Source organism: Colossoma macropomum, unplaced genomic scaffold, assembly GCF_904425465.1.
Source record: "Colossoma macropomum unplaced genomic scaffold, Colossoma_macropomum, whole genome shotgun sequence".
In the NCBI taxonomy this organism is placed as follows: Eukaryota; Metazoa; Chordata; class Actinopteri; order Characiformes; family Serrasalmidae; genus Colossoma; species Colossoma macropomum.
This window is the reverse complement of record NW_023494804.1, coordinates 9,748,354-9,774,369: the sequence shown is the minus strand read 5'-3', so window position 1 is coordinate 9,774,369 and position 26,016 is coordinate 9,748,354. Positions and strand designations below refer to the sequence as shown.

The 26,016-nt window shown below is 41.2% G+C and overlaps 1 protein-coding gene across 3 annotated transcripts; it reads left to right on the top strand.

Moving 5' to 3' along the window:
- Positions 1-2,451: 2,451 nt before the first annotated feature.
- arvcfa (ARVCF delta catenin family member a) lies at positions 2,452-25,516 on the top strand. Of its 3 annotated transcripts, XM_036595282.1 has the most exons (17): positions 2,452-3,253; positions 5,878-6,036; positions 7,095-7,205; positions 7,842-8,793; positions 9,101-9,284; positions 9,467-9,584; positions 9,927-10,095; positions 10,448-10,465; positions 10,703-10,774; positions 15,463-15,590; positions 15,801-15,951; positions 19,388-19,580; positions 22,486-22,597; positions 22,744-22,831; positions 23,032-23,108; positions 24,379-24,482; positions 24,880-25,516. In XM_036595282.1, the coding sequence occupies exons 1-16, from the start codon at positions 3,233-3,235 to the stop codon at positions 24,469-24,471; spliced, it is 2,646 nt and encodes an 881-aa protein (XP_036451175.1). In that variant the 5' UTR covers positions 2,452-3,232; the 3' UTR covers positions 24,472-24,482; positions 24,880-25,516. The 3 variants fall into 3 exon arrangements, with proteins under 3 accessions (XP_036451175.1, XP_036451176.1, XP_036451177.1); XM_036595283.1 differs by lacking the exon at positions 10,448-10,465; XM_036595284.1 differs by lacking the exons at positions 10,448-10,465; positions 10,703-10,774 and having other exon boundaries at positions 2,453-3,253.
- Positions 25,517-26,016: the final 500 nt, after the last annotated feature.

Here is a 26,016-nt window from a genome sequence, read left to right as displayed (position 1 = left end):
GTCTCTCAGGGCCTCGACACAGGCCGCTGTTGACTCTGATTATGAAAATGAGCCCACGGCTTCATGCAGAGAGGAACGGTACGAGCAGGGCACAGCGTTTCAAAGGGCGTCATCAAAACCGTCGCGAAGGAGACAAACAACGACGTGGTACATGTGTAAGCATTTGTCTGTGGGTTGAACATTCTCGTTGGTGGGAGTGATGGCATGTGTTGCCTGGGCCACTGTGAACTGTGCTTGTGTGTTACATTCCTCTCTGACTTACAGTAGCTGCAGGGCTGTTTGGCCTTGATGTTTTCTGGTCATCACGACGGAAAACAAGCTCCCAGCAAGAGCAAAACATCGCATTGGACACAGCGCCAGCTCCCTAGCCCTCCGGTTGCGAGGCTAGTAAACAAGGTATTATCATATAAAAGAGAAAAGTGCCAAATGGTAGAACATAACACTCTATGCCGTGGTAATAGATCCATTACTCGACGTGTGGGTGTTTGTTTACGGCCTTCCACGTATCTGCCGATTTTAACATCGGCCTTTTTTCGCGAGTCTCCTGCTCTTTGCTTTCTGCCAGAAGACCATGTAATCCTAACCTATCTCGCCATTATTTTAGGGACACTAATATCAGAAAAGATGTGATTTCGAAACAGACAGACATACAGAGAAAGAGAGAGAGAGAGAGAGAGAGAGAAAGAGACAGCGTGTAATCTTAATTACTATTTTGATAAGTAGCTTACTTTACATATGTGAACGTGCCATTTGAGAGGGATTAATCACTGCTTAAACAGAATTAAATTACATGCTAAATCATTCTGTTGATGGTAATTCCTCACTAGAACGGAGCAAGATGAGGGACGGGTTATGGCTTGCGCCTTGACTGAAGACGAACAGGAGCGCGGAGACTCCACGGAGAGTGCTGTCTTTACTTCCTTTGGGCCGGATGGAAGCACATCCATTCAGCAAGAAAGGGTTCTTCCTCACCCCTGCCTGACCAGGTAATCTGTCATTTGAAGGATTGCATAATAGGGGTGGGCGACATGGCAAAAGTGTAGTATCACTGTACTTGAAGACATTTTTCTAATACACAATACTTTACCATGATGTAAAATTTTTCTGAGACAAAAAATGGTGCCACAGTTAATTCACCAATGGTGCCACATTTAAAAGTACTAATAAAAAGGAAAAGAAAAGTGTAGTGTGATGTAATAATATTAATGGTAAAATATTGTCATATTGCCCACCCCATCACCCACCACTACCATCTTTCTGCAGAGACACCAGTGGTGCTTTCCTATAACAAAAAGTTGACACCTACACTTTAAATTGACACCAACACTGACATTTCCTCTGGTATCAATGACAGACCAAATGAATTAGGATCAGAGATGGCAGGTATTGCTATCAGGCTGATATCAGCACAAAATTGCAGATATCGGATGAAAAAAAGAATGGATCCAATTCATTGTTGTGACAAATCAAGCCTGAAATAGGACACGTTCACAGTGTGTGATGTTATGTTTTTAGCGGTGTAACCATACAGAAAATTCAAAATCCAATTCGATACAATGCAGTGGTGTCTCAATACAATACAGTTTTTTTTTTTAATACAGCAAAAATAAGAAGTGCCTGAAAATGTGCTTTTGTTATTGTGTCAACATGTGGGAGCATAACAGTACACAGTTTTGGGTTTAATTTGATTATTTGCAATTCTGAGGTCACGGTTCAATAAGATTTTAGATGTTTTGTGTGTAAAAAGTGTCTTGACTCTACTGAGACTGCTTTAGTTCAAACTAATTAAAGTTCAAATTACAAAAAATTACAAAAAGCACAATTATGAAAAGCCTAGTCTTTTAAGTATGGGTGCATGCATAACCCCTCCTTGCCCTTTTTACTCTGGGATGCACCCAGATGCATAATTATTATCATTGACATCCACCAAAGATGTTAAATCATTGACTTTTAAATTCAGTTTTTCATTATGCATTGAAATTGTTACAGATCTGTTCTGTTGATAGTTATGGCTTGGTTCTTGTGGAACGTGTTGAGCAGTAGTGTTAGCATGGTGGCCTACTTTTAGATGCTTAAGTACTTCAAAAAAATGGGCTAATTTTAAAATGTAGTAGTTTTTGAAGAATAATTATCTGTTAAAACCAATGTTTCAATGTTGGTATCGGGAAAGAAAAAGTGATATCATTCCACCTCTAATTATGATATATTGTCCTACATCTTCTGAAACAATATGCAGCTTATTAAGGCTGTATTTATTTTCCTATTTACAACAAGAGAGGCTCCACAAATGCTAAAAAGTTCAGTATGTCCAGTAGAGTGCAGCGTCTTGTGTATCTCAGCTGAATAGAGTAATTAATTTTTAGCACCTCATACAGCCAGAGAATGTCTAGCTTTAATTAGTCTACAGTGTTTCTTTGTAATGGATTGAGCGGGGCTTAACTGGAGTGTGACGGTGGATTTGACTGGCTTGCTTTCATCTGCGGAACAGTAGCTGTCCTTCTCTGCTTAACTCGTATGTGCTCGCAAGGGCTAGGCTAGAGCAGTCACATACACATACACATGCACGCTCTCCCTATGTGCCCCCCCCTTCCACTTTGACTCATCGTATGTGTGTGTGTGAGAAAAGGACCTAAGCCTGTCAGCCCCAAAGGGAAGCCTGCCTCTGTGCGTATGTGTGTCTGTGTGTGTGAGTGAGTGGGTTAGGACGTGTGTGCGCATTCTGCTCCACAGCTGAGAGAGGGAAGAGAGAGAGGCAGTGCTGAACGCGCTCTGATTCCGACCTCCGCATTCACTCTACTCGGAAGCGCCTTGTTCAGATCCGAACAATTTCACTGAGCTCTGGACCCCGTCCTTTTTCCAAGGCTTTCAAAAACGTCCTGCGGTGAGGGGGGCTCCGGCCACCGCTGTTGATTCAGCACCTGCGCCGGGCGAGAGACTGGGGGCGTGCGCCTGAGTGCGTGTGTGTGTATGTGTGTGTGCAAGCCTGCATGCGTGCGAGCATGATCGAGTGCATGTGGACGCGTGAGCCGGGAGGAAGGATGGCCGCTCTAATCTGAGCCGCCGCCGCCGCCGCTGCACTCGGAAGGGAGAAAACTCTATTTCGGGGGAACACACATATACAACACTGAGAGGAGGAGAGGGAGAAGGAGCGAGAGTAGGAGAGAAAGAGAGCGAGAGACACTAGCCCTGCTTAGTCGACAACCCCACAGCTCCATCGCAGAGGAGCAGCACCATGCCTGCGGAGGTGAAAGAGGTGAGTGCTGGGATTGATGCTCCTTTTTCTCTGCGCATTTCTCAGCATTCTCAGACTGCATGTGGAGAATGCTGGACTGCTGCTACTGATGGGCTGGGCACTCTGGATCTTTCTCTGACATGCTCAGCATGCTGTGGTTAGATGCATATTTGAGCATGTGAGGAATACTGAGCTGCAGAAATACCTGTAGCAGTGTTTTTTGAATGACGTCGAAGGACTAAACGACTTACATCCTTAACGGTCAGTGTTCTGAATCCCACAGAGGAAGCCGATGTAAATATGCAGCTTTGTTGCATGATTAAGTGGCTTCAGGCTTGGGGTAGGAGGTGGGGGGGGAGTGGGGGGTTCACAGCAGCCAGATGTCTTTGGCTTTATGCTGGAGCAGTGCTTGGCTGAAGCAACGTAGGGAGGTGGGAGGCGGAGGGGGGGGTCCTGTTGTGATGATGTTTCCTGCTAAGACTAGCAGGCATACTGCAGAGGCAAAGACGCGTGATGCCGCTGCGAAAAGAGCACGCTGTTGGCGTGAGTCCGCCCAGGCAATTGACAGCGTGCATAAAAACTTCTGTCGGCGAGCCTTGGATGTCATGAGAGAGAGGCGAGGTGTGGGAGAACATCCGCAGCAGAGACGGCGGAAAAGCGAAATAACTCAGCCGGAATGCCTAAACATGGGGGCTGGCTCATGCATGGTTCAGTGCGACTTATAGTTCGACTGGCCTGGCTGTAACTTGGGGCGGTGTGAACAGTGCATGAACCATTTTTTTCCCCCCTGAACTTTGTCATCGGCGAATGATTCATCTGTCATACTCCGGGTTTGTGACAGATATTGTGGCTGGCATGCATCTGCCGTGCCCTTGAGCGGGTCACGGTGGCTCTGTGCATTCATTAAAAAATGTTAAGCCACGCGTTGTTTCCTCAGCCCATGCGGGCGGACTGATAAGAGTTTCCATAAAGGGGACTGAGCGCACACGTGAGGGAGGGATTGAGAGCAATGGCCAGAGGAGGGAGAAAAGGATGAAGGGGTGATGGATTCATTACGGCATGAGCAGTAAATGCTTCAAATGTCAGAACATTAGTGAGGATGACATGTCGCACCATAAAGGTAGGAGCGTAAGTTAGGAAGCTTATGCAGACCCCCTCTGAGGATTGGAAATTCTGCAAGGGGGGCTGCAGGATCACAAGAGAATCCTCATGACCCATGGGCATGATAGCGCATTAGGCTGGGAAGAGCTCTAATGCAAATCTCATCTGACAGACTCTCACACTTTCGCCTTCTTACCCTTACACGCTCCACTTCAGGCTTATTTCCATAGGGTCGAGTCCATTGATGTCCTACACCAATTTATCAGCCGGATATTAATAATGGGAATTCCTCAACCCCTTGACATTAATGAGACCTCCAAAGTTTGTGTCTAAAGCTGTGTGGTGCTTTTATTGGTTTCCAGGAATGACAGTTTGTCTCTTTTCTCATCACCATAGTCACATCTGTCTGTGAACATTCTCCATTTGCATCGCTTTGCATAAAATAATGGTTGCTGATGTTTGTTTCAGAGCGTTGGACGCATCAAGCGGAACGAGAGGATATTCTCGTTGACGTGCTTACATCTCTCTTTTCATCAGTGCTAGAGAAAAGCTGTATCCTCTGGCATGCAGAGATTTGTTGTTGGAAGACTGATGCTTGTTTGCAGAGTGCTCAGCCATTTTTTTGCAACATAGTCCATCCATCCTCACATCCTTCACTAAATGCACGACTGCCTCCCTTAACCGGCTCATCATGCACTGTCATTTAAAGGAGATTGCTTTATGATTTGACGACAGAGCTACCGCACCAGAGGCCATAAAGAGCTTGATAGTCTAGTAATTACTCCGAGAGATGGGAGAGATATGAGCGCTAACCGAAAGGCAGCGAACACTCGCATTTCCGAAATATTTAATCCAGGGAAATGCAGTCATAATATTGGTTTCTTAATAGGTGAAGAAACTAGAGTAGCTTCTGAATCTGCCTGTGCATTACAAAGTAATTATCTCCATGCAGAGCACTGTGGACACGCAATTAAATGGCTTTACATAAGTCTCTACTTCTAAACTAGGACATTTATTGCTTGTTACTCTTATAGGTCAACTTATAGACTTATCGCTTTTTGGAGGAAGGGCTTATAAGGAAAATGTAATTAGAGTTTGTTGTGTCTAGAAAGTTCTGGTTGAAGAGATCTGTGGGGGATGTTCAGAGGCCTGGCTCATGCATTATTCACAGACCTTATGTGTAATGAGAGGAAGATATACTTCTTTTTTTCCTTAAGAATGTTTGCGAGTTGTCTTGCAGCGAGATGAGAGTAATTTCACTAAATTGCCTTAGGTGCTTCTGAGGCTGTACTTTATCGTGATACAGTCAAAGTGAGTTTAATTATTTGAGGCACCGTTTTATGTGTGAGTGCACGAGGAGAGGTCAATAAAACATCACAATATCCTCCTCAAAGAATTATGTGCCTCTGCAGGCTGAGAAGTACTCACGTTGGCTTGTTAGTGGTTTAAGATTCTGCTCAGGTCGGCCTCTGCCGAGGAGAGAGGTCTATGGCTAAGTCCTTTTTTTCGACTGATCTTTCTTCTGCTCTCCTTTGGTCCAAAAGGAGCAGAGCCCGGAGGATCCTCTGGTGGTGCCCTCAAAGAGGCAGACCAAAGAGCAGGCCGAGGAGGTGCCTCCCACTGAAGATACTCCGGACACCCCCTCCTCTGACCTGTCCACGGTCACCTCCACCAACGGAAGCACACAGAACACAGAGGCTAATGTAGGTTGTGCAGAGTAAGGGTGGGTTAATGGGAGAGCCACAGTGATGGAAGTTGATAGAAGCTATGTGTCTGCTGCCCTGTGGTGACATTCCATTAGCTTAGTCACTGCTGACTGAATAGCAACAGGCGGTAGGCCAGAAAATGGTTTATGTCAGGATTATACCATGTTTTGCTTTGAATGTGCAAACAAGACAATTGTGTACACTGTTTAGTGTTTATTCAGGGTTTGTTGAAAATCCTTCAGTCCAAGGCAGTTTGATTTGGGCAAAAATGAAATTTACACTCTTTTTCCCTTTGCTCCAGGTGTAGCTGTTCAGCCAAGACCTGTTTGGTAACTGATATTTGCTTCGTTAGTTTTGCCCTGGAGCTATGAGGCTAAAGTATCTAATAAGCCATGGAAGCATACAGCCACCTGTTGAATAATCTCAAATAGACTTGCTTATGTGATTTCTAATAATGTATGGCATGTTGTGTTTTCGTAGTTGAAATAGATCTATAAAGATGCCTGATGCTAACCGGTGAGTATAAGCTTCCATTAGTTGTTAGGTACTTTAGCCTTGTAGCTCCAGGGCAAAACTAAAGACATCGAACACCTCACATGTCTTTGCTGATTGCTACATTTGGGATAAAGAAAAAAAGTGTGTAAATTATTATTTTTTTTGGTCGAACCATTGCCTTAAGCTTAAATGTCCCGAATTATATATATATAACACTGTACCAATAATTAGCCATTAATAAAATAAATAAATAAATGAATACAAATAAAGTAAATTACGATATGTGAATCTCCTGGACATGAGGATGAAGCCTAGTCCTGGACTACAATTTCTTTTCAATGGAGAATCTCCAGACACAATGCTGTGTATTCCAGTACTAGTACTTAATCCCTGTTTGGGAAACTGACTCAATTTGTGTTTAAACAGTGTGTGCCTCATTCCTGCATTTCCTGATTTTTTGGAAGCAAATAATTTTATCTGCCAATTTCATGGCAGTCAATATCAAATAATGCTGGCCATCATTTCCAGTAATGGTGTTATTGTGTTGGCTGCTACTACAGAATGATGAGAGTTCGGGCATAGGCACAGAGAAATCCTCCAGCCCTGACACTGAGCTGAACCCCCTCAGTGCGTGCAGCTCTCATGAGGAGGTTATGCCAAAACAGCTGGAGGTGAGCATGCTAACCTACAAAACCTCACAAACATTCATTGAGTTAAACCACAGACCCAAATGCTTCGAAATGTTTTAACACAGGCTTGGATATTTTTGCCAAAATGCAAGTGCTGCTATTAGTTGACGATACATCCTTGTCTATGCAGTCAAGTCAGAATATTTTTCCTTAAAATTGCCAGGCAGCATGGACTAGATGCTTTACAGATATGGGCAAACTTCTCACTTGAAACATAGGGTTAAAGTAAATTGGATCCACTTCATTGCATCAAATGCCCTGCTGCTGGCAATTTACCCAGCTCAATAGGAGCTCCTCTGAGTCGCATTTCATCAAAGTCCACATTAAACTAATTTTCAGCCGAGTGAAAAATTGTTTTCTGTGTAAGCTGTGCACGTCAGGTACTCACATAAATATATATTCAACCCTTATTTGTTGCCAATGCAGCAGAAATCATTATACAATTAGAGGAATAATCAGTTAGAGGTCTTTTTATAACTTTCCCCTTTCAATTGGAACCAGGGCCTAAATTGTTATAATAATATTACGACATTTAAGAATGAAGGGAAAGCTTGAATAAATCAATGATTATACAAGGAAAAACATGTTGAGAAATAAATTTCTTGGCTTCCTTCTCAGGAAAGTACAAGTGATGTAACAGAGACATTTCAGACAGTGTGCAAAGGCTCCCAAGATTCAGAGTGCATTCTCCTGCCAAATGTTTCACTGGAGAAAGAAGATGAATGTGTTTCAACCCAGGCTGCCACTGTAACGCCCCATACTGAGACCAACACCTTGTCTGACACCCCGGGTGACAGTGTCAAAGATCAGCCTGCTCAGCACAGCAGCACCCTTCAAAGCCCTCGAGTAGCCCTCAGTAACCGCAGCACCATGCCTCATGGTTTCCAGTACCCTCCTCCGTACACAACCCTGCCCACCAGGAATTACTTACCAGAGAACTGCTATACCCTACCGCTCCACCGAGACTTTGGTCGAATTGGCCAGAGTGCATCAGTGTGCAATGGAGCGACTAAAGGAGACCAAGACGGTGCTGATCTGAGGTCAGGAATCGCTGCCATCAGTCATCCCATGATGGGAGGCACCCTACACATGAGGCCTACTCTGGACCTTGCGGTTGATGATCATTTGGGCCCACTTCCACACCCTTATCTGCAGGACCTGTACAGGATGCAGACCCTGATTCCGCAGAAACGTGCCAGCATGGTCAGCCTGGACACCATTCGCAAGGACCCGCGCTGGAGGGACCCTAACTTGCGGGAGGTCATAGCCATGCTCAGCCACCCAATGGACCCGGTCAAATCTAATGCCGCAGCCTACCTGCAGCATCTCTGCTATGAGAACGACAAGGTGAAGCAGGATGTGAGGCAGCTCAGAGGTATCCCGGTTCTGGTGGGGTTGCTGGACCACCCCAAAGCCGAGGTCTACCGCAAAGCTTGTGGAGCCCTGCGTAATATCTCCTTCGGCAGGGATCATTTCAACAAGCTTGCCATCAAGAACAGCGATGGCATTCCTGCACTCCTGAGGCTGCTGAGGAAGTCCAGCGATATGGAGGTCCGAGAGTTAGTCACAGGTTTGTGTTCCTGTGTGACGCTAATCGCTTCAATATCACGGATTTGATTCTTAGGGAGCACAGATGTTGATAAAAAGTGTAGCCCATCTTCCTTGTATTGTAAGTCATTTTGAATAAAGGCATCCGCAACATAAATGTAAATGCAAATATTTTGTATAAGTGTCAAACATTTGAGCTCACAACTTGAGCTTGAGCTCATAACTTGAACTTCTGCTCATAGGTTGCTCAAGGTATATTTATCTGTGTAATTTATGTACAATGGGGATCCTCGTGTCATTGCCCTTAAGGCTAAAATCTAACCTCCCAGGAACGCTGTGGAATCTCTCCTCTCATGAACCTCTGAAGATGGTCGTCATCAACCATGGGCTTCAGACGCTGACTGATGAGATCATCATCCCACACTCGGGCCTAAGAGGGGACCCCAATGACCCTTCCAGACCAGGAGATCCAGAATGGACCACAGTTTTCAAGAACACGTCTGGATGTTTAAGGTACTTTGTGGTGTGCCAGATGCCAGATGCTCTTAATATGTCTTATTATCTCCTGGACTAGTAGTGCCAGAAAAGCAGTTGCATACAACCTCATCATTTCAGGCAATTGTGAGAGTGACCTGTATGAATGGTACCATGTTTGTGCAGGTCTGTGTAGCTTACAGGAGCTATATCTCCTGCAGGAACGTGAGTTCAGACGGAGCTGAAGCTCGCCAGAGGCTGCGCGAGTGTGAGGGACTTGTGGATGCTCTACTTCATGCCCTTTACTCTGCCGTGGCTAAGAGGGATATGAATAATAAGGTAGGCATACGCAGCCAGATCATCGCAAGATATGCTTAATGTGAGCAAAGGTCAGCCAAGAGAAGAATAGATTAAAAAACAAAAACAGCCCGCAGAGATTGATGAAAATCCATAATACTCTGACGTTTTTACACCTGGACCTGGATATTGCTTCTAATATTACACTCTTATTGTCCTGCAATATGATACTCCATCTGCACTCCCATGAGGGACTTTTGGCATGTCCTGCAAATACAAAATGAAATCACTACATGGTCGGCTGTGGTCAAAATTATACTTGTTATTTTTATCCTTGGCCCGTTTACTTTCTTCAGTCCTTTTTTTTGATTTTGCTCTTCCCAGTCCGTGGAGAACTGTGTCTGCATTCTACGCAACCTCTCCTACCATGTGCACAAAGAGGTGCCAGGGGCGGAGAGGTTTTACAGCAACCCCGCTACTCAAACCGTAAAGCCAAGGAGCCACCAGAAGAAGAAGGATGAGACGGACTGTTTTGGTGGACGTAGTACCAAAGGTCAGCTACTTAATGGATTTAAATGTCTTTGAATATCAATTTGTTACGGCAATTAGCAATGAAATTCCATCAGTCTTAATGTGGTGTCCATTGTTGCAAAAGTATATCCTATAATCCACAACACAGGATACATCATGGCCTATTTGAATGTATTGATATTCAATAATAATCTTGAAACACTGTAACCAGGATCAATAGTCATTTTGCTAATCTGGAAGATCTGAGCAGCAGGTTATGATACTAGCTGTTGTAATATGCCACATTTAGCTTGTAACATGTATTTTGCCATTGTGCGTGTCTTCTTTTCATGTGGTTGCTTATACACTGTTGGTCCGACTGTCTTCATCTGCAGAGGAGTGGTTCAATCAGTGTGAGTCTGCTTCTGTTCCTGCCTTGCCTTGTGTGTTTTGTAGTCAGTGGTGGAAAACCTTGATGCTTTATTCCAGTCATGTCACATACACTCGATTTATTCAGCACTCCCACTCCAACACCCACAGTGCCTCCCACACATACACTCAAGCTTTGGACAATGCGAGCGCTTGTTGCTTGAGAATTTTTTTTTTAAACATGCCAGCGTTGCGTTGCTGATAGTCCTGTGCCGTTTCAGGCAGGAGGCACGGAGCAAGCGACAAAACATACAGCACTTTGGAAATGCCCAAGCGCACGCTGCCAACAAAAGGTGCAGAGTTTTACCTTGGCTTTCGCCTTCGATTTTTACACCCATCCTTACCACCATCCATATCCATATTTCATGTGGCTCCTTCCACCGCTACAAGGAAAAACACTTATGCTGCGTTCAGGTGCTCATCGGAAGGTTGTATGTACCAGATGGCTAAACAAATAAATACAGCTTCGCTCTGTTCAGGTGCTTGTTGACAGATACACCCACCACACGGGAAAAGATATCAAGGTCTGGAGAAAATGTGTCTTGCTTTTTCTTTACAAAAAAAAGCTCATAAATCATATCAAAACACATGAGGTGTTTATTTCACATTCATCACTGAAAAGGTGAAAGGCTGCAATGCAACAAGTGTGAGATTCCCACTTGTAATTCCCAATTTTTCAACTGTAATGCTGCTTTCAAGTGCGAGTGGGGTGGTGGTTCGCACCAAAGAGGGACTCTTTAACCCAATGTGCATGTTCATGTGGTTTATGTGAAAAAATATTGAGGTTGTGAATTGGGTGTTGTAATTTATTAACTACACTGTAAAAAATAAGAAATCAGCTCAACTCAAAATTACAATGTAACTGATTACACTGCTTTTTTTTAATTAACTAAACCTGAGGACACCAGAGTTTCCCCAACCCAAACTTTTTAGTTTAGTTGAAAGGTCTCCCAACTCCCTTTTCTAGTTCGGCATCTCAGATGGGTAGACAATATATATTTGTTTTTTTATTCGGTTCCCCTACTAACTAGGACTCTTTCCATCATATCAACCCATCAGGCATTTTCTCCTCTTGTGCTTCCAGATGTGGACAGCTGTAGCTTTGCTGGGCAGCAAACTCACAATCTCCTGATATTGGGATGAATTATTAGATAGTTGCGCCACATGTGACCATGCTAGTTTTTAAAGTTGAACCAACAAATACTGTCTGCAGTGTGTTAAACTGTTTTCCTGAACAGGAAATCTGGGTAACTTCAGGTGATCTTGAGTGGTGCAACGGACTAAGCCATAACAGGGCGTTTGAACCCAAGTGATGCCATAGCCATCCTTAAGTGGGTACCCCAGAGGAGAAAATATCTATTGGGATTGTGTGATGGAAAGAGTCCCTGCAAATGAGGAAACTGAGTTTAAACAAAAATATGTTTACCTAACTGAGAAGCAGAATTAAAAAATTAAGAGTAAACCAAAAAGTTTTGGGTGAACTCAAGAAAAGCAGGGTAATCACTTTATAATTTTAAGCTGAGCTGGCTGCAGTGTTGCTGGCATCTATTTATTTTGGCCCATTTTAGTGTTGTTTCTAAGTCATACGAAGCAGAAATAACTGTTAATTGGGGTTAACAGTACATGTTTAAAATGTACTTACTGTTTATTATATTTGCACAGTTTAATTACTTTCCATTGTTTGACTGTTCACTTCTATAATCCGCCATGACGAAAACAGTGTTGCCGTCACAACTTGGCCAATTTCTGCTGCAGCTAACATTTCAGTGCAACTTCATCATCTGACTTTAAGGAGCGTTCATGTGGTGCCTCTTCCTTTATCTGGTAAAACCAGGACCACTTGAATGCAGCATAATTTCCTCCAAGTGGGAAAGCTGGTATTTTCCAGTTTCCAACACCACTTGAATGCAGCATTAATCCATTGTTAATCCAGTTTTTTTTTTTTTTGTTTCGGGCTAAGAATAAGTATTAGAAAAGTAGGAGCTGGCCACACTAAATGCGAGCGCTAGTTTTAATGTAAAGCATGTGGACTGCCAACGGATGGACCCGAAGGTTCAACAGCGTAATAAATAGGGCTGGATTGTGGAGATGTAGGCAGCATATGTAGCCTGCTTTTAGTCTGAAGTCGAGTGCATGTTAAGTTGGCAGATGGAGAGAGAGTGGGAGCATGCTTTTCTGAAGAGAGCAGGCGGGTCACAGGAAGAAGACAAAGCTTCCGGAGGGGGGGAGCTGGGGGGGCTGCAGAAGCTGCAGAAGCACAAATCAGCTGAGGCCAGTGTTTCACACCAAGCGATGGAGGCTTAAGACCAAGCCAAGACAGCTTTTGTGCGTAGGAGGGTAATTAAGTGTTTTTGGCTGGCGTGTCAACCATGCAGGGAAAGGTGCTTTAAGAGGAGAGAAACAGCAGGGCGATGATACAGTGATACACTTGTTACGCTTGTGTTTGGGTGTCAACGCATCAAGTTGGATTAGCAGCATTTTGCCTCTGTGTGGAAACCTATTAGATCAATGAGATAAGCTCTTTGCGCTGAGATGAAGAAAAGGACCGCTTTGTACTTAAGGACAAGTGTCTTGTAATTTTATGCAACTGGGTCACCAAGTCTAAGAATGACTATATCTCCGCTGCACTGACTCGAATATCCGAGCACACAGTTATCTAAATCCTTTCTGATACTACCCCAGCTAAAGTGATATCAGACGATCTGTGAAGGTCTGTGATCAAATTCAAAGCTACGTTATCTATGTTTGTGTATTTGCCGTTTGTCGTGGCACGCATTCTGCCACCACGCTGATTCTGTAGTTTCATATCCTTTTTTCCTGACAGCCTGTGATCTTATGTCTCTTGACTTGAAATATAAAGGTCCTTGTCAGTGTCAGATTTGGTTGCTGTTAAGGTTTTTTTGGAATCCAGGATAACGTCGGGACATGAAACAAACAAACACAAAAAAACAGCATTTCTTCATAGCAAAAAATGATACCTTAGCAAAGTAAAAGGCCTGAAGTCTAGTAAATATCAGAGCTGGGCTGATAATTGATATTATCAAATATCGCAGTACTTTAAAGCTGATGTTATGCAAATGATTGTTCTCTTTCACGTGCCAGTTGATTTTTTTTATCACTTTGCCTTTATTTAACCTTTTCCTTTGTAATCTTTCTAATCTACAGTTTTATGCAAAAGTTTAGGCGCCCCAGTCAAATGACATCTTTTGTTGAATTTGGGGGGAAAAAGCATAAAACATAAAATGTGGCCTGCACAGAAGTTATGGCACAGTTTATATTTTATGTTTTATTTTTTCCCAATACATTAAATGCATTGAATAATAAAAGATCGTGCAGAAAAATGCCATATTTAAGTTCCCTGAAAAGGATTTTGCCTCATTTTCACTACCAAAACAAAACAAGCAGTTTGACTAGGAGTGAACAAACATGTATTAATAACAACATTTATTTGTCTATCTGGCAAAGAATGCTGGGAGACTTGCTAATTAAACAAAGAAACTCAGGGTACATGAGATCTACTGTCCAGTATAGAGTATAGAAGAACACTGCCAGTTTGTGGTTTTTGCCAGTCGGTTGATTTGATTTGCTATGGACCAGGCCCCATTTAGCATAATGAGCTGGATGATGTTTACCAAGATGTGCTTGTGAATTGATTGTATTAGCACCCTCAGTTATAATATATATAGTTATCTTTATAGTTATTATTATATTATAATATAATAGTTTTCTGCACAGACGGCATGTAACACTGTTAACATCCAATGGTTCTCCAGTTTTGCTTGGTTGGAAACTGAAAGAATGCCAAACTGGCACATTGTAAATGATAAAGTAGTATTAGAAGTTACACCAGATAATGGTAATTATGTTAAATGCAAACTATGGGGTAAGGCTCTGTAAAGCTCACGTGATACTTTGTAACTGAATGTAGATCACGATAATATTGTTTATTTCAAAGATTCATTATATATAGATTATTATTGTTGTCGAAGCAACCAAACACTAGATGTTTTTACTTGCTTGCAAGCAAGTTTATCTAGTGAAACCGTCTTGTTCCATTGTTAGATAATCTGCGTTCTTCCAAAAATGATGATTGAATCGAGCAAAATTATCTGCCAGTAGACAATCAGACAAATAACAATAATCTCAAAATAAGAAATGTTAGAAATATTGACTAGATTTAGTTCGATTTCACCTGCCAGGATCATTTTTTGCAGTGTTGCGGAAAATAAACAAAATGATCCATGCGGGAACTCGTCACTATGAGTAAGGTATGAGATGTCATATAACGATATATATACGCATGTAATACGTTTATTGATTCGTTGTAACTGTCAAGAAGTCGAGTGGGTGTTGACAAGGTAAACAGCTTCTGATAGCTTTATTCCCAGCGGAGGCTCCGGTCCCTTGAGTCACCCTTCCGTCTCCTACGGAAAGGTTCAGCGGAGATAAGTAGGTTTGCTCCAGAGGATCCGGAGGATCAGAAACGAGGCTCATTGCTGTGCAGACTGAATTGTTAAAAGACTCTTGAGGGCTTATAAAAGAGTTCTTAAGAATTTCAGGCTCTGTATTCCAGACTAGTTGTGGATACACGCCTTAGGTCACATCTTGCCATTGTGCATTTGGAATCCCGTCTATGCCGTTCGGGGTGCCTGTCGCTCGAAAGAAGCCTCTGTTGGGCGGGAGGCCTTTAAAGGTCTTATTCTAACAGACGCAGCAAAGATGGAGCTTGCATAGCATATTAATGCCATATTACCACCATGCACAGAAAAAAGCATATATCATCCTTTTTTTTTTTTGCTGTAGGCTACAGTGTCATGATAAACTCCAACATACATCACATTATTATGGCTTTACTGCACACACCAAATGTCTGTTATATCCATTTCATACAGAGGTTGACTTGGTGGATTATGAATCACTTGTGCCAGCCTTCTCTTCTTTATGTAGCTCACAGCTTTGATGTGTCTCTGTGTGTGTGCAGGTCTGGAGCTGCTCTACCAGCCCGAGGTTGTGAGGCTGTACTTGTCACTCCTCAAGTTGAGCCACAACCAAAACACTCTGGAGGCAGCTGCAGGGGCTCTTCAGAACCTGTCTGCAGGACAGTGGGCTGTGAGTGGGACCACTGGGCATGGAGAGGAGCAGCAAAAAGAGAACGAGAGATAGAGAGAGCTTTTGTAGAGGAACATAAACCATGGCTGAACAAGGAGCCTTTTCACAACGGAGTGAAATTATCTTTCAAAACCCGCACATGTAAATGAGACTGCCTTGAAATTAATGCATGCTTAAATAGCCTATCATTCTGTCTGTGCTCTTTCTCAGTGGTCCAATTACATCCGAGCGACTGTGCGTAAAGAGAAGGGCCTGCCAATTCTGGTCGAGCTGCTCCATTCAGATGCAGATAAAGTGGTGAGAGCTATCGCCATAGCTCTCCGCAACCTGGCTATTGACCACAAAAACAAAGATCTCATTGGTAAGAGAGCAGTACTTTTGTCTCCTTTACGTTACTTTTGCCCAATTTTTTACCCGAATGTTAATTGGCCAGTTTTCATTCACTGTGTTGGTCTCTCCTTTCACAAGACAGTTGTGAGACTGTAAGGTCTAGTATGCCTGTACAGGCATATGCAAAAGCACCCCCGGTCAAATGACACAATTTGTCTTATTCTCACATTTTTAATGTGAAAATAAGTTAACATCCTCTACAGAGAGCACATTTTATGCACAATTACTGTTTATTTAACATTTTTTTGGGGAAAAAAATAAACTATGAAACATGGCTGGTGAAAGGTTATTTATTTATTTAATTTTTTTAAACATGTAAATCTCAAATAAACAGAAATAAAATCTGCAGGAAAATGCCATATTTAGGTTTGCTCTCTGTAGAGGATGTTTTAAACAAATAAACCGACCAGGGGGGTTAAAACCTTTACATATGCCTATAGCCAGGGCAGCAGGATTATAGCAGGATTTCTTGCTTGCTGATGTACTGTAAAATTAACAGGACAGATTAACTAAAACCATGACTACCACAAGCTCTCTAAATTATGTAAATTTCTAACTGGTTAATTTCTGTATTGCTTATGACTGGAGGCTCATTTGGGGTTCTGTTGAATTACAGTTTAAATTACAGATAACTTCAGCATTCTCAATCCAAGGCTGTCTCATTATGCAGTATTTCCTGCTTACCCAGCTAAATTCAAGATTAGTTGAATGTAACCCTGGTGGCAGTTGTGACAGCATTACTTTTTACCAATTGTAAATGCTTTACTTTCTACATATTTAGGTAGCAATGACTTCTTTTTCTTAACCTGGATTAATCACAGCCTAAGTATTTTAACCTGGATTATTAACAGCCTGAGTATCTTAACCTGGATTAATCACAGCCTAAGTATTTTAACCTGGATTATTAACAGCCTGAGTATCTTAACCTGGATTAATCACAGCCTAAGTATTTTAACCTGGATTATTAACAGCCTGAGTATCTTAACCTGGATTAATCACAGCCTAAGTATTTTAACCTGGATTAATCACAGCCTAAGTATCTTAACCTGGATTAATAATAGCCTAAGTATCTTAACCTGGATTAATCACAGCCTGAGTATTTTAACCTGGATTATTAACAGCCTGAGTATCTTAACCTGGATTAATCACAGCCTAAGTATCTTAACCTGGATTAATAATAGCCTAAGTATCTTAACCTGGATTAATCACAGCCTGAGTATCTTAACCTGGATTAATCACAGCCTGAGTATCTTAACCTGAAATAATAATAGCCTGAGTATTTTAACCTGGATTAATCACAGCCTGAGTATCTTAACCTGGATTAATCACAGCCTAAGTATCTTAACCTGGATTAATCACAGCCTGAGTATCTTAACCTGGATTAATCACAGCCTAAGTATCTTAACCTGGATTAATAATAGCCTAAGTATCTTAACCTGGATTAATCACAGCCTGAGTATCTTAACCTGGATTAATCACAGCCTAAGTATCTTAACCTGAAATAATAATAGCCTAAGTATCTTAACCTGGATTAATCACAGCCTAAGTATCTTAACCTGGATTAATCACAGCCTGAGTATCTTAACCTGGATTAATCACAGCCTAAGTATTTTAACCTGGATTAATCACAGCCTGAGTATCTAAACCTAGATTAACTGAGAAAGTTGTTAACCGCTGTTGTAAAACAAATTGACCATGCCTGTGTTAGGTTAGTTAGGTTTTGTGATGCTGAAACTTATTCAGAAAGCTTGTCTAAGTTGAACCTGCTTCGTTAGACAGACCACAGATCGACTACTTCTTGTCAGACTAGAAACAAAAACAAATGGTAAAACGTTAACACAGCAAAAAAACAAAACATACCTGTATCTTTCAACTTTTTCTCCTCATCTTCTCTTTTTGTTTTGTGCTTTTCGGTTTCGGGTGCATACATTCTTATTTGAAACACAGTTAACAGTTGTTTCTTTTTTTTCACTCAAGCAACTTAGACAGCAATATCCCAGAAGTTGTTAAGGGGCTCTCTGGTGGCCATGGGGCTCTAAGCAGCCGCTTGTGTTGCTGATTAGTTACAGCTGACACTGACTGTAGCTAATCACTACCTCGTTTCAAGCTTCAGTTTACGCAAGGTTACAAGAGAGTGCCCAGGAAAGCCCAGCTCTGTGTCCATGACCCAAAAGATGCCCATGATTGACTAGCACTCCTTGTTGACAGGGAAAGAGGAAGCCATCTAGCCATCTAGCCATGTAGAAAACATGATCAGTTATGTTCTCTTGAACTTAGGGCCAAACAAAATATACAAAGTACAGCTGTGAAATATGGTGGTATTTTATCATTACTGTAATAAATTTCGGTGTCATGATCAGCAATGAGCTTTTCTGAGCATATCACACTTCCCGACTGCATGTTTGATTAAATAGAAAGCAGAAAACCAATCAGATCAAAAGGAAAGTGGGCCTTCATTGAGGTTGTAGTCACTCGGTACTGTATGATTTCATGGATCCAAATTAACATGACAAACTGTTTTTTGCTTTTTTAAAAATGTTTAGCTTGTTTTTACTGGCAGCACTATGCTTACTGGTTAATTGTAGATCACTTACAAAAAGGGCCAGAGCTTTCAGCCTGTACATATCATAAAGATAGCAAGTTAGTGCTGCTGATTGACAGTTAAGACGCTACTGTCGCTTAGCAACAGGGAAATGGGCAGCCAGAAGCGGTGTTCACAAAAACACAGTGCACCCACAATAATAAAATGACACAGCGTGAACCCCTAACAGTGTTATAAGTGGAACAAATGTCTGTCACTTCAGTTTAAGGGCCCGTAAGTCAATACAGTGTCATATACTTCATAAAAAATCTTATATCTTGCGATTGCTGACATAAGCTGTTCAAGTTTTACCATACAAATATGGTTTTCAATGCTTATGTATATGTTATGAAGTCCTTATGCAGGTAGCCTTCAAAAAAAGTGTTACCCATAATACTATATTGTGATGTGCAAATTGCGTTTGATTGCCTTGCAACATATTAAAAATGCACTAATTAACAAGGTTAAGCCTTGAAGCTCAACACACAGTCTCTGAACGTATTGACAATGAGACATTATCTATGTTAGGGTTAAAGATAAAGTATTGCAAAAGCGAATATTCTGAAAACAATTAACATACAAAGTATTGTGCTCCCTTGCTTAGACTCTCAGCCACTGATTGCTGTGCACTGATGTTCCAGTGATGGAACATGACCTTCTTAGTTGAGAGCCCAGCTACCTTTTCAATAATGTGCTGTTGTTCTTTGATGAGTTACATAGCAACCACTCTTTTTTTAATAGATTCAATCCAGTCTGTTCACATATTCAGAAGTTGCAGATTTTTGGCTTAATACCCTCAGTGAGATGGTCCTTTTGGCTCTTGTAGGGAGCTATGCCATGAGGGACCTGGTCAGCAACCTGCCCAGTGGCCAGCAGCGGCCTGCCAAAAACCTGGAAGGGGACACTGTGGTGGCAATCCTCAATACTATACACGAGATCATCACCGACAATCTGGAGAACGCTCGTTTCCTCATTCAGGGACAGGGGATTCAGAAGTTGGTGGCCATAAACAGGACAAGGTAGTAGGACTGTATCCTTACAGTGTGTCTATAAAACTTCACCTCAGACAATCTGAGCATGAAAGCAAAACATGTTTTGAATGTTCTGAAATGCTGCAAAGTTGACAATGTTTTTTTTTGCAGACACATTGTTTACTTTCAGAGAGTGCCATTTAATGCACTCTATAAAACACTCTAAAAACAGAGGGGCAATATAGATTTTGTTGTTTCATTCCATCATAAGAAGAAATCATTTGTGGCACAGACAGAACTTTGAACGATGGCTGCGGCAGCGGGAGATGAACCCAAGAAAGCCCCACAAAAGTCACAGCGTGGTGCAATGCACAATATGCACATCGGGGATAGCATTTCACAGCAACAGGACAATGACACACAAGCATTTAAAGATGCACTATGTGAGATTTTTTGTTAAAGTTGAAAGAAGTAGCATTAATATGGTACGCGTGCACTGCTGTGAGTGGCCCCGTAAAGTCTGAAATAATCATTTAAATGTCAGAGGCATCGGGTCGAATTTCACGGGAGTTTTTCAGACCATGTCACACATCTTTACGCATTAACATCATACACACAGGCTCGAAAAGAATGCAGATGTTAAGGTCTCAAAAGCAAAATCAACATTATACTGATGAAGATACACTACAAGGCCAAAAGTATGTGGACACAATGACCAAGACACCTATATGAGCTTCTTCGATATCCCATTCCAGAACCATAGCCATTAATATGGAGTTAGCACACATTTGTGGCTATAACAGCCTCCACTCTGTAAAGGCTTTCCATAAGATTTTGGAGTACGTTTGTGGGAATTGGTGCCCATTTAGTCAAAAGAACATATATGAGGTCAGGCACTGATGTTGGAGGAGAAGGCCTGGCTTACAGTCAGCGTTCCAGCTCATTCCCAAGGTGTTCAGTTGAAGTCAGGGCTCTGAGCAGGCCACTGGAGTTCCTCCACACCAAACTTCAAACCAGGTCTTTATGAACCTTGCTTAGTGCACAGTGGCGCAGTCATGCTGGAAGAGGAAAGGGTCTTCCCCAAACTGTTGCCACAAAGTTGGAAGCATATAACTCTGTAAAATGTCTTTGTATGCTGTAGCAGCTCTAACAGCTCTAGACCATTATCCCTCCTCCGCCAAACTTTACTTTTGGCACTGTGCATTCCAGTAGCTAGCGTTTTCCTGGCATTTACCAAACCCTACATTTTTGTCTGTGAGACTGCCAGATAGTGAAGCGTGGTTCATCACTGCAGAGAACATGTTCACTGCTCCAGAGTCCAGTGGCGGTGTGATTTACACCACTTGTGTGCAGCTGCTCAGTCATGCAGACCCATTTCATGAAGCTCCAGACGCACAGTTCTTGTGCTGATTTTGCTTCCAGAGGCAATTTGGAACTTGTTAGTGAGTGATGCAACAGAGGATAGGTGATGAGTTTGCCTGGTCTACCGTTTTGTGACTAGGCTGATGTTGGTTCAAGATGCTTCCATTTCACAATAGTAGCATTTACAATTGACCAGATCTAGCAGGGCAGGAATGTCTGACTTGTGGCAAAGGTAGCATCCTATGACAGTGCCACGTTTCAAGTTACTACCCAGTAAATGTAACGTTAAGCTGTATATTAGAAAACACAGCATCTCATGGAAGAGACAGATGTTTAAGTGATGTTAAGTACAGTGTAGTAAAATTGATGCCACACTGAAGGAGCAGAATTTCAAAAATAATTTAGTAAAGCTATAGACTAACACCTATCATTCGTTCCAGTAAGTAAGATAAAGATAATATATTAACATGTAAAACAATTGTGCACTGGGCGATGCTACATCTGTTTTAAGATGTTAGGATGAAGTTGTGGGCATTTAATACTTAAATCTGTAAAATCATAACACCACAAACATTCTAGTTGTACATGCTAGCCATAAACATTTATATTTAATATTTATTTATATTTATTTATATTTAACAGTAATATTTAATGGAGAAACTTTTAAATCAACCAGTGACACAAGTGTATGCAAAAGTTTGAAAATAAGTCAACACATCCTTTACAGAGAACACACTTCTGTACATTTTAATGCACAATTAATGTTTATTTTGCCCGAATTTAACATATTGGGGGGGAAAAAAACATGAAATGTGACTTGTGCAAAAGTTATGGCATGTTTCATAATTAATAACCATATACAAAATCGCCTCAAGGTGTGATTGCGTATGTCTGTCTGTCTGCCCTGCGACCTGTCCAGGGTGTTTCCTGCCTTCTGCCCAATGAGTGTTGGATAGGCTCCAGCACCCCCGGTGACCCAGGAGGATAAGCGGCTCAGATGAGTTGATGTTAAACTCAGCATTCAAATTAAAACTGGGAACTAAAATTTGCAGAAAATTGTCATGTTACAGTTTCCTGTAGAGGATGTGTTACTTATTTTCACTCAACAAAATCCACAAACGTCATTTGTCCAGGGATGTTCAAACTTTAGGTGACTGTGTATGAGACGTTGCCTGCTCAGAATCATATAAACAGTGACAAAAATTTGTAATAGATAGATCATTAATTATGTGCCAAAATTAGTAATCTAAAATGTTTTAACTGTTTAGAGATTTTAGTAAATAATTAAAATCTTATGCTCTGTCGTACTTTTGATTTAGCCTATTGCTTTCTGAAATTTGTCTTTTTTGGGATTCCATAGTATGATAGTACAAGAATTTCAACTGAGAAATGAATGCAACAGCCATGTAAACAAAAGCAACTTTAGGTTTGGGATGATGTCATTATTTAAATGTATTTCTCAGTGACAGAAGAATAGAATCTTTAGTTGATTCATCAAATATATAGAATCTGCTCAGAACAGTTGAAGGTAATCATCACAGAATTTTTATACAACTAATTGTTGCATAAATTTGCATTTTCAACTCCACAGCCAGTCCGTCAGAGAGACCAAAGCGGCATCACATGTACTGCAGACCGTGTGGGCCTACAAAGATTTAAGGCACACACTTTCCAAGGGAGGATGGAATAAAACGCACTTTAAGGTACCCCCTTCTCAATCATACAGCACTTCATAGCACTGAATAGAAAGCAATAAATAACTGGTCAAGGTTCATTTAAAAGTAATGAGTAATTAATGAACTTAATTTGTTTGCTGGATCGTGAGTTTGGATGTGCTTTATATCTCCAGCCGACAGTCTCTGGAGTCCCCAAAAAGCAGAAGAATGCAAAGCTAGGCAATGATGACATCACGCTGCCCTTAATGGAGAAAAACCAAGGTCAGCACTATCCTTAGGCTTTGTCCCCTAGCTTTCAGAATGCACACTCATGATGGCCTACTTAGGAATGAAATGTGTGCACGGGTGTCTGTGCCAGCATGCGTATTTTGATGCATTCATGCGTTTTAGTCGAGACAGGTGGCATTTATGAGGAGAATGCACTTATTTGCGCTTATATAACCACGTCTCTCCCTCCTCAGATGGATACTGCAGTAATGATCAGAGTGACAGGGTTGGAGACGGGCCGTGCCATATGATAGAGAGGGAATCCTTCCAGGTAAATCTTCACAAGTGGTTCTATATAGCACCCACAAGGGTTCTGCTACTCGATGCTGTTGGAGCAAAAACTCTTATCTCCATTTTCGCCATTTTTCAGTTTTTGACATAATTTGAAAATGTCTGTTGCCCTTTACATTATGTGAAAATTTTATGATGAATGGACCAAAAGAAATGGCCCAAAATAACATGGGAAAAAGTCTGGTTACATAGACTTACAATATAAGTAAAGTATGTTTTTCCTTCTCCTGTAAAGTTATCATTTTGGAGATACGAGGTTCTGCTCTGACAACAGTGTACTGTTATGACATCACGCTTGTAACAATAGCAGAACCCTTTTTTGGTGCTATATAGACCATTTTCACAAGTTCTATATAGGACCATATACGACACATTCACACTCTTCTTCAATCTGAAGAACCATTTCACCATACAAAGAACCATTTAAGCATGCAATTCATGGTTCTATACAGAACCATTGTCTTTACTAAAGAACCCTTGAAGAACCATCTCTTTTAAGAATGTGCTAGTGCACAGTAGCCTTTAGACAACTGCAGTCTTTCTATGTTTCCTTAATTGGACTGAACAGAATAGAACCTCTGACCAGCATGTAAGATACAAGCACCTCACTGCCCTGTGGTGGAGCACCTCATGGTTCTTAAATATGAGAATGCATAAGGTTAAAGAGATGCTCATTTGATATAAAAAATTGACCATACATTTTAGTCTTTCACAACTTTTACAAAATTCTACAATTCTGACTCATCCCTACCAGTTATCGGGACAATATTGGCAGAAAATGTTGGACCGCATACTTGAGGGAACAAACAAAACATTCAGTTAGATTCCAAATCTAGCCTGAAATAGTGCAGGATTGCTTGTAGCACCACAAAACATAAAGCAAAGTCGGTTATGTGATAACAGTAACCACATAACATTACATGATAACTGTAGCCACATTAGCACATTAGCTGTAGCTTCATATTAACACAAGAACATTTTAAACACTGTTCAATTCATATTCATGTTTTTGTCACATATTCGTGAATATGCACTAGTTTTAGAAGACTCTTAAACTAAGGTGCTTCAATTAAAATTTAAAACTACTAAAGTATCAGTATCAGATGATACTCAAGGTTTCAGTATTTTTATCGGTATTGGAAAAGGAAGAGTGGTATCGCACCATCTTTGACTTCAGCCTCTTATGGTCATAGGAAATTTATGCTACAGTTTCCAGTATCAAGCATTTAAATTGGTCTTTGTTTTTGCAGGGTGTAAATGATAAAAGGCATTTCATCAGGGCCAGTAGGCCAGCTGTTGGCTTAGTGGAGCGGACTCCTCAGCCCTTGGACTCTTGGGTCTGAAGCCCCATCTGGTGAGCTCTATTGCCAAATTCAAGGATAAAATAGCCCCTTGTGTCCTTTTTAAAGAGATATTATGCCATCATTAGATGGTGCGTGAAGCAAAAGTCTTTCTTTGGGCAAAAAGGCAAACATGCCTTTTTATTCATGTTTTCCCAAATCTTCAGCTAAACCAAAGCTAAACATGCGATTAAACAAGACCTTAAAATTATAATGTTCTCTCTAATAAAAATTCAGAGCTGTTTTCAGGATTTCTCTGGTGTAAAATAGCCTCATGCCTTTGGACTCATTAAGAACATTTCCAAAGGTTTAATAAATAACCTTTGACCAAAATGTCAGTAACAGCTGTATAATTTTAAGATCTCATGATGTATGATTTTTCTGCTGTTTTTTAACTGTCCTTCTTTTTAGAGATGGAAATGAACCATCAGTGAGAAACTGGCATCATCAGATCTGCATCCAAATTGACCTCATCTGAAGTCATGGTGTGTAAAAAGAGAAGGAATTAAAGCGTACCATAGCTTTTAATCCAGCATTCTCAGAAAGCAGATACTGGATTTTTTGTTTATGGAGAACTCGACTGATTGTGGGCTGTCAGTTTTTTTTCCATGCAGTGTTTTTCTCTCCTAACTGCTAAAATGTTCTCTGCTTTTAGCTTCTCTCATAAATTACCAACGCCATTTCTCCAGGATAATTTACAGATATTACAGATATAATCCCAGTATTGTTTGATATTTGATTATAAATCATATCCTTGTATTATTTCAATTTTGTCCAAAAGACATATATTGTATAATAGTGATGAAATTCTTTAACTGTAGGCAACACAGAGCAGTATTCTATCATGTTTTTTTCTATGTACAGCAATGAGATGCAACCAGAGCATACTATGGATATTAAATGTGACTAATAGTATAAGAAAATAACAGACATCATTGTGCCATATTAGTCAAACAAGTAATTCTTACTTGATTGATTTGTTCCTCCACATGAGTGTTTTAATTGCTTGAAAAATAAAAGGCTTTTTATCTTTTCTTGTCCTTTAAAAGCAAATGGTTGTTCTCTTTTTGCCTGTGGTAGGTACTACATAAAATGAATTGTCATTGATTTACTCCAGTATTGTCCATAGTTCTGCAGTGTAAAAGCAAAAACTCTGTGTTAGTTGCTTAGGAAAACATTTTTAACAGTGTTAAGAGTGGCTTGTTATTCTGAGATGTTCCTTCACTTTTAATAGCAACAGTATTTAACAACTATATACATTGATCAGGCATAACATTATGATCACCTCCTTGTTTCTATGCTCATTGTCCATTTTATCACCTCCACTTACTATATAGGTGCACTCTGTAGTTCTACAGTTACAGACTGTAGTCCATCTGTTTCTCTGATACTTTGTTAGCCCCCTTTTACCCTGTTCTTCAGTGGTCAGGACCCCCATGGACCCTCACAGAGCAGGTACTATTTGGGTGGTGGATCATTCTCAGCACTGCAGTAACACTGATGTGGTGGTAGTGTGTTAGTGTGTGTTGCGCTTGTACGAGTGGATCA